The 13,921-nt window shown below is 37.2% G+C and overlaps 1 protein-coding gene across 1 annotated transcript in view; it reads right to left on the reverse strand.

The window, feature by feature from the left end:
• LOC150078459 (neuroglian-like) overlaps positions 1-13,921 on the reverse strand; it is a 442,449-nt gene that overhangs the window by 23,653 nt on the left and 404,875 nt on the right. The window contains exons 22-23 of the mRNA XM_090385067.1: positions 10,726-10,914; positions 809-940 (exon numbers count right to left, since the gene is read on the reverse strand). Of these exons, the coding sequence (XP_090241193.1) occupies positions 809-940; positions 10,726-10,914 (321 nt within the window). The remainder of the gene's footprint in view (positions 1-808; positions 941-10,725; positions 10,915-13,921) is intronic.

Here is a 13,921-nt window from a genome sequence, read left to right on the forward strand (position 1 = left end):
TTTATTACATGTGTGATTTGCAGGAATGAAATGCAATGAATGATGTTTATCAGACTTGGATAACTTGTACATGGGCTTGTAGTTTATGACCTACTAAGATTTTTTAAGGCTCACAAAACCAACAATATTTTAAACTGCTGGATTAAAGTACTGAGAAGATATGATAATATTTAAAATTACAAGAATATAGTGAAGAATCAGTTTCCGAATTTGAGATTTATTTGTTGCCAAAAATGTTTTTTTAACAATTTATCTGTAAGTTGTTTTTCTACAAAATAATTCATGCTGAAATTCATAGGCAAAAATAAATTTGGAAAATAAGTTTAGCAGATAATGATAATTTAAATGCTTGTGCTACATAGCTTCAGTTTCACTTTATTTGCATCACTGAGCAATTGGAATGAGATTATAACTTACATAATTTTCAAATATTTCTTACCTTTATCCCAAAAAAACCAAGATGGTGTTTAAAGTAAATGTAAATAAAAACATTGGATAATGTAATAATTTTTTTTTTTTCTGCACTTGCTAGAGGGTTAAATAAATTTGGTATTTTCAGGCAAAATACTTTTATTTTGCCAGAAAATATGCAGACTGAAATTTCTGTTTTCCAATGTGCAATTTGGATTTCCCAGTCTGTTCTAGATAATAAAATCTAATAAAGAATTTACTGATTTATTGTATTTCATATTTTCCATCAGCATTGATAAAATAAAATACTATTCAAGAAAATATGACATTCAATATTAGTTGCACGCTATTCTCAAAAATTCATATAATGTTGCCAGCAGCACATCGACAGTGTTACCTTTCTTCCTATACTGTACATAAAAGTGGCTACCAGGGTGGCCTTCAACAGCTGGAACCCATGTCACTCTCACACCTGCTTTTCCATCTGCATCAGGGAGATGAGACCATACAAAGTCTGGAACATCTGGAGCTGGTAGAATATAAATGATACACATAAGTGAACAGAAATGGAAACTTTAAAACAAAACAATTTATAAGCAAAAGAAACAGATGTTGGTAGACACAGATTAAGTAATATTTCAAATGTTACTGCACTGCAGAGATAATTCCACATTGCTGTTTTATTTGAGGGTTTATCAGTGCAACAGCTACTGTGATCATATTGTCCCTAACATACGGGTTTGAAACATGCTACACACAAATTACTCAGAAATAAACCTGACAAGGTTTATTTCTGAGTAATTATTAGGTTGATTATATGTGGTTATAGAAACCAGGTAAAGTAAATCTTGTCTATGTTTGAATTTTCACCTATGATGTGTGTTAAGATCAGAGATTCCTGTAGTTTTGCTAGGAAATGGAAAGCTGTTCACTGTGTCGTTTGATGTATAGGGCAATCTAAAAGTAAGTTACTGTGTTCAATACATATTCTCATGAGAATAACTTCTTCATGTGTGTTAGCTCGAAAACTAGATATCCATAGCTGAAGTTCATTGTTTGGAACAGTTTGTGGCACATGGCGAACTAGTGCAGGTATATAAATTGTTCACCATTTTCTTCTAGGCACTATTCACAGTGGCAAACAACTGAATAAAAATAATTCTCTAGCTTAACTGCTGGGATAATGTCACATGCTTATTTAATTTCATTCCTTTAATTATTGAAGTGTGAATAGTTTTATATCATATGCTGTAATTCCTTCAAGTAGGCTTACAAGTAAAAGTTGAGTCAGGTTAAATCAGATGAATGTGGAAGGGGGGGTATACTCAGCACCCCCCCTTAAATGAAGCACCAAGAATAAAAGGTTATTAAAAACTACAGTATGGATTACTGTGCATGGGTTGAAGGCCAAGAAGACAAAAAATACTTGTTGACATTAGACTTGAACTTCTGAGGATTGTAATTTTTGGGAAATAAAAATGTAGGAAGGTTGTTCGAAAACTGAAAAGAAAAGTTGATTTTGTCAGTTTGGTGTCGGACAATAAATGCTGATTGGATAGGACCAGTTTGAAAGTGGGAAATTACAGATGCCAATTCACAAGGACAAAATTCATGGAAGTACCTACAGAAGGCCAATAGCAGAAACTGAATGACTATGAGAAAGAGAGTGGAGAGGTAAGAGATGGATCACCCTTTTGAATAGAGTTTGGGGTTCCATCCAGATATTGGAACAATATTCTATGGTAGGTTACATTAGAGTTCTGCATAGAGTGATAAAGGAAACCTTTTTTTTTGTGCAGAGAAAGAAGTATTTATGACAACCTTATGCCAAGAGACATTAGAAGTCAAGGTCTAATAGAGATATGAGACCTTGCCTTGAAATCTGAGTATCATCAAAGATGACCATAGGAGGGATAGACTGCTTTTTTTGCAAGAAATAAGACAAAATTCAGTTATATTTCAAGTAGGTGAAGTTGTCCGTGAAGGATAAGGTTTCTCAAATTGTAAGGTGAAATGTAGCAGTGGAATGGGCATTTAGAATCAGTAGTAGCAAATGATGCAAGAAAGCAAGCTTACAGAGCATCAGTCAAAGAAAAAAAATAAACTACCCATCTCACTCGTCCATTCCCTCTAAGAATTTGTCTAGTTCTCCTTGAATTTATTTAAACTACCTACTTCCAACAACAAAAGAAGGAAGTTTATTCCAACCATCAACCACCTGTGGGATGAAGGCAAACTTCTGCACATCTATCATGCAACTATCCTTCCTCAATTTGAAGGCCTTAAACACCTCAATCAGATCTATTCACAGGTGCCTAGTCTCCAGATGCTACAATTTGCAGAACTAAAGCCTTTCTTGGTAACAGCACCTTTTTGTTCCCTTCACAAATCACATTACCCTTCTTTGCATGAGTTCCTGCAGATCTACATCCTTCCTAAAATGAGACCTCCAGACCTTTGCGCAGTATTAAATATGTTGTTGTTGTTTGTTATTTGGTTTTTAGGAGCATTAGCAACTAAGGCCATATTGCTCTGGGGATATGCAGTGGTCATTCCCTGACCTTTCTGCATCCTCCGTATTTGGTGGTCACGGGCTCAAACTCTGGTCTAATCAAGAAGCGTGTGCAATGCACTGCTGCTCCTGCCCACCTGGCTACGGAGGCGCCATTAAATATGTGGCCCTTAGCTTTGTAAAAAGGAATAATCACCTCCTTATCCCCGCTAGCAAAGTTCTTGCATATCATTGACAAAACTACACAAGCTGGCCTGGCAGCATGTCTGCAATGCTCAGAGAACTTCATATCTGACAGCACAATTACCCCTAGGTCTATTTTCATTTTCAACTACACTGAGTGTAATACCACACAGTTGGTATGTTAATCTGAAATTACTGCTACCCATAAGCAGTACCTTGCATTTATAAATCTTAAATTTCAACTGCCGCTACTCAGCACATCAGCCTAATTTTTCTAGATCTTGCTGTAATAGCTTACCTTGATTATTGTCATTGACCACCCTGTCAACCTTTGTATTATTTGAAAACTTAGATATTAAGCCTGATATGTCATCATCATCAATATCATAAATATTGAAAACAACAATGGGCCCAGCACTGAACCCAGGGGAACTCCACTAATAACATTAGTCCATGAAGAGCAGTGTCCACTGAAACTATTCTTCCTTCTCTTACTCAATCATCTGTTTATCCAAAGCAGTAACCTGCACTTATTTTCACACTGCTCCAAACTGTACAGCATCTTTTATGCAACAGCATCAAAAGCTTTCCTGAAATACAAATTTATTATATCAAAATTATTTTTTGCATCCAGTTCCTTTGTCACTGCCTCATAGTGTCAAATCAGATTAGTCAGACAAGATCTCTACTTAACAAACCCATGCTGTGACTTAAGTATAGCTGCACTCATGTCTAGATGGTCCTGCATTACTTCTTTAACCAGTGATCATTAATTTTCCCTGGAACAGAAGTTAAGCTAACAGATTTGTAATTACTCATGTCACTCATTGATCCCCCTCTATAACTAGGGATACATTTGCACATCTCCAGTCCACTGGCACCTCCCCTGAATATAAAGATGAAATGGAAGTGTTTTTTTTTTTTTTTTTTTTTGCTGATGCTGCATAAGCTTGCTTTCTTGCATCATATGCCTCTACTAATGCTAATATTAACATCAGACAGATCTGGCCTGAAAAAATCCAGGTGATTGTGCAAGTAATGGAGCATGATTGATATTATGCATCCCAGTTTTCTAATTTTCAATAAACTTGTCACCTATTGCTCTGTAATATCCTCTCTTAATGTTATCAAGAAAGCCATTTGCTAAAAGGCAGAATGACTGCCAGGCATATGATGCAGCATCAATCATTTTGTTTTCCAGTTTTCTGAAGCAAACAACTGCTTAACTTGTAAACCAATAAATATGCCACCTTTCATTTTTTTTATCAGACAATTTTGGAAACACAGATTGAAGATGCTTGAAGGTACCACCATAAGGACCTAATTCTTTAAAAATATTGCTTGGCCAGCCCCCCGCTTGATATGGAGTGGTAGAATGAAGACTGTTTCTTGAAACCAAAGGATCATTTGCTATGTTGTGTGCAACAGATTGTAACTAAATTCTGGCATACCATTCTCTTCTTATGTAGTGCTGATCTAATGCCCAGAGGCAGAGAAAACAAGGGAACTCTGAAACAACTTTGAAACTCAGAAGGAATCTAAACATTTTGAAGTCCCCACAGACATCCCATTTATAGTGGTCATACTTGATCTTCTCTAACACATGCTTCACATTTCCATAGTGTTCTTTATGCCCAGAAGCATGCATCCCCAATGTGTTTTGAGGATCACACACACACATTTGGAAAAGTAACCACACTTATAACCTTAAAAATCAGAAAGAAATAAATCAAAATTGTTCACTTTTGATTCCACCTTTATTTTCAATCTCTTATAAAAAATACATTTTTTATATTAAAAACTTTATTTAAAAAAAATAAAACCCCTTGTGCAGTTTTTTTTTTTTTTTTATCATCATCATCTTCATTGCTGGTGAGTGAAATGTAAACTGAAAAACCCTCATCAACAAATCAGACAACAGCCAGACTCTTCAATAACATGAAGCTAGAGAGTGCATCAATTGAAGGTGCTGCCATAAAATGCAAAGCTAGCATGCTTCAATAATTACATGAAATATGTTGCTAATTTCAAATTCTTGTTTTTAAAGATGTGCATATAATTATTGAGAATAGGCTTAACTTTATCCTGTATTTTTCCTATTCCTATTTTCATGATATCTAACAGATTCTGGAATTTTCAGTGGAGAAATTAAAGAAAAAACACTTTTCTTCAAAAATAGTGGGAATTTCAGCTATGTGGCATGAGTACACAAACAGTATGACATCCCTGAAATTGTGCAGGGTGCTGAAGGCCCTGTTGTACATGGCTGTGGGTTGACATGACAGCATTCACAACAGGAATAAATGGGTGTATATTCCCATTATGAAGCATTGCAGCTTTAGAAATTAGTCACAAACTGCACTTGTGGATTGTGACTCATTTCTTCATAAAGACTAATAAAATCAAAATAATATCAATAGTACAAAAACATTGATAAGCAACTTGTGTTTTTCTGTATATGGATGTCTTGCAGCTGGGGTTTAGCAGATACCATTCTTTTAAGAAAAATGCCAGAAGTTCTGCACTGGAAATGATTAAACCCAAGTATCTCAGTAAGTGATCCAATTCTTGTTGATTACTGAAATGTAGTTTTGCTTGAACAGGCTTCTGAGGTGTAATATAAATTTCCCTAGATTTATCACACATTGTGACAGTGGAGCAAGAGAGATGATAGAACACACTACAGCTTTTTCATCCAAAGGCTTTTTAACCTTTGATATAGTAGTAGTAGTACTAGTGGCATGTGATGCAAGAAAGCAAGTGTATGAGCTTATGTAGCATCAGCCAAAAAAAAAAAAAAAAAAAAAAAATCACACCATTCCCTCCAAATGCCTGTCCAGTTCCTCCTTAAATTTATTTAACCTATCAACTTCCACAATGACAGATGGAAGTTTGTTCCAGCAATTAATCACCTGCTGGCTAAAGGCAAATTTCCGCACATCAATTCTACATCTGTCTTTTCTTAATTTGAATTTATGCCCCCTTAGGTTCGTAATCTGAATAAGTGGAAGGATCCCAGCAGAATTCAGCATGCTCAACCCATTCAAGGCCTTATACAACTCAATCAGATCACCGCACAGGTGCCTAGTCTCCAGCTACTGCAATTTGCAGAACTTAAACCTCTCTTGGTAAGAGAATCCCTTCATTCCCCTCACCAATCTTGTCGCCCTTCTCTGTACACACTCAAACGAATCTACATCCTTCCTAAAATGAGGTCTCCAGACCTGTACGCAGTACTCAAGGCGTAGCTTGACCATTGCCTTATACAGAGGGACAATCACCTCCTTTTCCCTGCTAGCAAAATTCCTATATATCATTGACAAAACCCCATGACCTTCCCTGGCAGCCTGTCTGCATTGCTCAGAAAACTTCATATCTGACTACACAATTACTCCCAGGTCTTTTTCATTTTCTACCACCTTAAGTGTAGTACCACACAGTTGGTACGTTTCTCTGGGGTTACTTCTACCCATATGCAGTACTTTGCATTTGTCAAGGTTAAACTTCAGTTGCCACTTCTTAGCCCATCTGCCCAAATCATCTAGATATAACTACCATACAAAAGTAGCAGTCCTCATGTTAGTTTGTGGGCTCTTTCCATATTCAAAAGGTAGTGAAGGGCATACATTTATGACTAATATGAAACCATGAGGTGCCCCTAATGGATGTTATACTTCACCTGCTTCAGACCTATATAACATCTAAAAACAGCAGAACAAGTCTAGAGATTATGTACACCTTCATCTGGTAGCCACAGCAAATTGCAAAACTTATCATGTGAATACTACAATCTTATATATCACTGTACTGGTATGCACTCATGTAATACATACAAATGCCACCAAAATATTGACACTAGAGAAAAACTGGAATGACATTCTGGCCCAATTTTTCTTTCCTTATTTTTATTGATTGAAGTTGCAAATTGAATCCAGGAGTCTCTTTTAGAATTCTTCCTGATGTGGTGAGATTTACTAAGTTTTTTCCATGCTCAGTTTCTTTTCTCTCTTTTTTTTTTTTTTTTTTTTTGTACTCTTACAGTCTTTGTTCCACCAATAATTTATTCTGCAGTTGCTTGACTGTGATTGTGGGATGACGGTAGATGCAGCGGCTGATATTTGTTTTGTAATGTAAGCAGCGAAAAGGGAAAGATTCAATGATTTGATCATTAAAAGATATATGGATGGAGGATATTGCTCAATCTGCCTCGGAAAATTTCCATTTTATGTAGTTTTTTGGAATTATGGAGTGTGATGTTTCAATTCTAGATATTAATGGATAATGATCACTATTGAGCAGATTTTCAAGAACAATCCACTCAATACTAGGAGAGAGGGTCAGAGAGATCTATTGCAGCAGCTGTTCCTTTAGGGCAGTGGTTTCAAATGGGGTGTTGCAACAACATTCCAGGGGTGCTACGTTACTTAAACTTATTATTTTTTAAAATTTATATGTTTATTTCATTATAAAAAAGGTGTACAGTATCTTTTTAATTTTGTGGTGATCCATAATTGACATTTACTTAGTACCTCTATATAAAGAATAAAATTATTATATACTGTATATATATAATTTGTATTATGAAATGTAATTTTTATAATTATATTATTGTAATAACTATCATATAACATATATATATTTTTAATATTATATATATATATACAGATATATATATATATATACATATATATATACAGAGTGTCTCAAAAATATTGGTACAAACATTTAGGGGAGGTAGGTAACATCTAAAGGAATGTGAATTGCATAGGAACCCATAACCGGAAACATCACCGTAAGTCAGTAGATGGCGCTGTTCATCAGTTCGCGAGAGGGAAAATTTCTGGTTTACTCATTCAAGCAGTAGTCGCCACACGAAGAGCATGCATTGATATATGAACTGTGAGCTGGCAGACATGCACCTAGTGTATGGATTAGCAGAGGGCAATGGACGAGCCGCTCAACGAATTTATGGAGAACGCTTCCCAGACAGACATGTACCGGACAACTGTTTGTTTGCGCATGTGCATCAAAATTTGTGCAATTATGAGTCATTTAGAGGTAATTGGAGAAGTGCGGGCAGACCATATTCGATGTGAACTCCCGCCACGGAAGAAAGTGTGTTGAATGCCATCCAGAATAATCCTACTACCAGCACACGTGCCGTTGCCTCTGCCTTAGGAGTGTCTTGTTGCAATGTACAGCGTGTCTGGCACGATGATTCCTTAAACCACTTTCATCGCCAAAGGGTTCAGTTACTGCTCCCCCAAGATTATACTGCACGTGTGGCTTTTGCACAGTGGTTTCTCCAAGAAAGTGTTCAAGACTTGAATTTTCCAGCCTATATTTTGTTCATGGATGAGGCTTATTTCACTCTGGAAGACTTATTCAATCAGCACAATGCTCATGTGTGGGCTCACAACAACCCACACGGTGTGCACCCCCATGTGGCACAACATCGCTTTGAAATAAATGTGTGGGCAGGTATGGTCGGTGACTGCTTAGTCGGCCCATACCTGTTACCATCCCGCATGAACTCCGCTAAATACGGATCTTTCTTGAACAAGTTCTACCAGGGTTATTTGACGATGTTCCAGCAAATGTGAGATGCAACATTTGGTTTCAACATGACGGGGTGTCTGCCCATTATGGAAGGTGTGTTTGTGACCATTTGAAGAGGCGTTTTGGGTGTCGATGGATTGGCCGTTGCCTGGGCCCCCCACGCTCATCTGATTTATCGAGCCTTGATTTCTTTCTGTAGGGGCCCTCAAATCTATTGTGTATGAATTGCCTGTGGAGACGGAAATGGATCTCGTGGCGAGACTCGTCTGCACTGCTGCTACTGTCAAAGAAACTCCAGGTGTGTTCGACTGTGTCTGCCAATCCATACTGCATCGCGTCTCATGGTGGAACCGTCGAGCATCTGTTGTAACATCATGAAATGCATCCATCTCGTATTCCATTGTTAATATTATGTCAAATAAATGTTTGCCACTAATTATACTGGCTTGTGTCATTTCTGCTTCTTGTGCCTCTGATACTACTTTCCCATGACATTTCCGGTTATGGGTTCCTATGCGATTCACATTCCTTTAGATGTTACCTACCTCCCCTAAACATTTGTACCAATATTTTTGAGACACCCTGTATACAGAGAGAGAATCAGATCAAACGGGCACAAAACTGAGTACATTGAGTAGGGGTGCCGCAAAATAAAATAAATTACTTAGGGGTGGTGTTATTAAAAAAAAGGTTGAAAAGCACTGCTTTAGGGAGAAAAGTCAGTGAGCCAGTATTTAGTATGGTTAGACTTTGTCTGTCAATGAGATTTCAACCAGTTGTCCTTGTTCCTCTGCTGTGGGAGAATCCAACAATGGATAGTGTCCACTGAAGTTGCCCATGAAACAGAAAGTAGTTGGTAACTGCAGAATAAGTACTTCAAATTCGTGAATGGTACAAAGATGACTGGATAGCAAGTGGATCAAGTGTCAAAGTAATACCAATTACTATACACATAGGAACAGCTTCAATAAAGCTTGGTAAAGGAATGCATCTACAAGGGATTTGTAAATCCAGGAGTAAGACTACACCCTCCATGATCATTATGTGTAACAGATCTGTCTTGTGAAAAGAGTCAACTCTTCAACAGTGCTGCCTGTTCACCTGTACGAGTTGTTGGACTTGGCACTCACCTCTAACATCAACCTTTTGCTGACCTTTGCAGTTTTGCCGTCGGGTCGTTGTTTGACCATTTTGACGCCAGTCCTGGTACCCTTTAACTACTGCAGCTCTCGAACACCCCACCAGTTCAGCCGTTTGGGAAATCTAGGCACCAGCCCCTCAAGCACCTACAATCTGTCCTTTATCAAAGTCTGATAAATCCTTCCTTTTACCCATCACGCTTGGAATTTTACTACCTACTGAACCACTGACACCTTATCTATGCTAAGTAGGTCAACTAACTTTGCACTCTTATACCTCAAATGGTCAACGGGCCGCATTCAGTTTTCATAGGGGCGGTCATAATTCAGTGATTACTCAGTGTATATAAATAAAGAAAATGGTAGTTGAAATAAAATAGAATATATGCAGTGAAATTGCTTGGCCATGAAATACTTGGCACCCAGGGCCATAGAGTACAGTGTAAAGCTAGTTAACATATCGTAATAGTGAAATATATATGTATATATATATATATATATTTTTTTTTTTATTATTTATTTATTTTTTTAACACCTAAAGAACTAAATGCATACTGAGTATTTAAAGAGAAGCAAAAAAAAAAAAAAAATAGATGGGAGGAATGATGGCCACTGGTAACCCTTTAATTTATATAAACCAAGGCTTTGGCATCATAATTTTTATGATGCCTTACCCGTCTAGGGTTAATGTATTTATACAAAGTTAAACAAGGTGTTTATACTGATGATGAAATACCAAAAATGAAACCTAAATGTAGTGCTAATGACATTGCTTAGCAATTAGACATTACCACTCGTGTGTAATATTGCTAATATATATATACAAACAATATATTTAATGTAAAAATATAAGTATATTACTTTATTTTTTTTTCACTACTAATATTTTATCGTTAAATCTGTTCGGATTATACAGCTTACCACTTTCAGCTTGCTCATTGGTTTTGGTCTCAATGAAATACCGTACACCCTCTCCCTTGCTTGTAGTGGCCATGATAGTCACTCTGTACTTTGTATCAGATTTCAATCCTGCTAATTTTGCTCGTGTTTCACGAGGATCTGTAATTCGAGGTGTCCTTTCAACTTTATCAAACAGATCTGTTCCATCAACTAAAAAAGAAAATATTGGGAAAAACTGACAAAAATTTTTTTATAACTTGTTAAAGGAACGTTATTGTTATTAATTAAATGTGAATAACACAAAAAAACCACATGACTTGCTGTTATCAAGTGAATTTTATTGTGTAAAAAGTATTACATTAAAGTTAAACTCCAATAAAACTGCACAAAATTATAAACTCCTCTCACTATGTCAGAGGAGTTTATAATTAATTATTTTGACAATGAATATAATCATTAACTGCATTTTGTAGCCATGGGCTCAAATCACAAACCACTCAAATGTGTATGCATTACTGCACACTCACACTTGACTACATCGGGCTGTAATGTGTGATATTTCTGGATTCCACATTATGAAGGCCTACCACATGTTCATTATAACCTAATAGGATGTTAAAAAGGAAGGTTACTATTAATAGCTTCAAATGTAGATATAAAAAAATAATAATGATAAAATTCAAAACCAAAAATAACATGACTGCATATTCACAGCCAAGTTGGTGCATCATATGGAAGGAATAACTTCTTAATAAAGATTCTTGCTGTGTTGAATTCAGCAAGTCTTACCCCATTGCATAACAAATTACTTCACATCTATAACAGAAAAACATATGCAAATAGAAGAAGCTCATTTTGTTTTCCTTTTGAGCACTCATTGCATGTTAAATTTATTTGTATGATTGTTATTAAAATAAAAAAAAACTATTGTTATTGGAACTCTTGTCTTTATCAGGAAAAAGAAGTTAAACTTTAACTTTTCTGAAGTTTAACATTGACAAATGTAAAGTACTGCATATAGGTGGCAGTGGCTCCAGAGTAACATATCAGCTGGGTGGTGCTACACTCAGGGAAGTGGAGAATGAAAGTGACCCGGGGGTAATTGTGCAGCCAGATATGAAGTTTTCTGAACAGTGCAGAAAGGCTGCAAGAGTAGCTCATGATGTCTTTTCAATGATATACAGGAATTTTGTATATGCTAATAGAACTCAACACCAGCCCCAATTAAATCAAGAAACATAGTGACAGCTCTGTGTGAGTGCATATAATGCAAGAATTGCAATGGCTAAGTTAAAGGACTTTGCCATTCATCACTGCTCTCTGCATACAACAGGAAAAAATAATCCTCCTCCCAATTGTATCATGATGATGGTAGGTAATAACAAATGAAGCCATAACCATAATGCATGAGCATAACACTATGGGCTAGGGAGAAGTGAGATGGTCTAGAGTAGTGTTTCTCAGTTGGTGCTCTGAGAGTTCTCATCACTTGGGATTCCATGCTGAAGAATACATTTTTACATAATTTACTTACATATATTGTCTGTGTATATATGAGTAAGATCTTAATTAGTTCATTTTCTGCATTGCTTTTATGCTGACCACTCTCTGTAACAGATTATTCTGCATAGCTTGCAGTATGAAAAGCTGAGTAGCTTCCTATACTAGAGCAGTGGTAATTTTCCATCTGGTTGTGCAAGTCAAAATGATAAAGTAAGTAGTTATGGGGCATAGCAAAGATGTCACAGAGTTGAAAATGGCATGATTTTGGGAGCTTATGTGTCAGATCCTTCTGTATCAGAAATGCATGTCTTGTCAGTTGCTTACAGCTCACTGCAGTTGAGTGCAAAGAATGGTGTTAAATGGGTCAAACCACCTCCTTCTGAGAGAACTGTAAAGGATTATGCAAGGTGGATGTTCGTGGTAAGTGAAGGGTGCAGCACATTGTACGAGCTCAATGGCAAGTCAATGTGTGCAATGGTTTACAGTGCAATACAATATGGGGAATGCATGAACAATAATACCCCAAATGAAAATGTACAGCACACTCCGACATATGGGATTCCATAGCAGATGACCCAAGAGACATTCTCTCCTCACTGCCAATCATTGTCTATGGTGAAAGCTGTGGTGTCAACAACATGCTGGTTGGACACTGGAGGACTGGAAATGAGTGTGCTGGTTGGATGAGTCCAAATACCAGGTGCAACATACGAACAAATGCCTTTGTGTGCGACACAAGCAACATGAGTCCATGGACTCATGCGTTGTGCCCATTATTCAGGCAGGTGGCAGTGGTTGCTCAACAGGGGGTATCTTTTGCTAACAAGAACTAAGACCCCTGGTGCACATGGACTGACATTTCACTGGTGAGGTCTACCGGCAGCTCTTAGGAGACCATGTGCACCCTGCCATGTTGAACCTTTTCTCAGACATAAATGAGATCTTCCAAGACAATAATACACCACGTTATCAGGTCCACACAATGAACAAGTGGTTCAAGGAACACAGTGAAGATATCACCCATCTTGATTGCCCTCCAAATTCACCTGACCTCAATCCAACTGAACACTTGTGGGATGCTTTGGAATGGGAAGCAAGGCATATATGAACATGCAACTATCATCTATTCTGACACTGTAGAAAGCCTTGTAGGCAGCATGGCTTCAGATCCCAATGGTCATCTTCAGACATCTAGTGGAGTCAATGACCAAGCAAATATCAGCTGTTATCCATGTAAATGGTGGCCCAACATGGTATTAGGTAGGTGGTCATAATTCGGTGATCATCTTTTTCTTCTGGTGTTATAATCCAGGGTGGGTGGGTCTTAGCCTTCTCGACAATGTTCCGCCAATAAGCACTCCCATAAGTTAAACTTCTCCAACTGCTTATTCTCGTGGTCTTTAAGTCCTTTCCTATGTCACTATCCATCTCATTCGTGGTGTTCCTTTCACCCTCCTCCCTGTAGGTTTCCATTTTATTATACTCTTAGTTGTTCTGCTATCATCCACTCTCATGACATGTCTCAACCAGGCAAGTTTCTGGCACTTCACAAATCTGAAAATGTCCGCACCCTGATTAAGATGGTTGAGTTTCATAGTTCATTATGATCCTCCAGGAACCATCAATATCTTGTATGACCCCAAAACTTTCATAAAATGCTATGCTCAAACACTGTCAACAACTGCCCATCTTTACTCATTAATGTCTAGGCTTC

The sequence above is a fragment of the Mastigoproctus giganteus genome, chromosome 11 (assembly GCF_048544385.1).
Source record: "Mastigoproctus giganteus isolate SK-2022 chromosome 11, ASM4854438v1, whole genome shotgun sequence".
Taxonomy (NCBI): Eukaryota; Metazoa; Arthropoda; class Arachnida; order Uropygi; family Thelyphonidae; genus Mastigoproctus; species Mastigoproctus giganteus.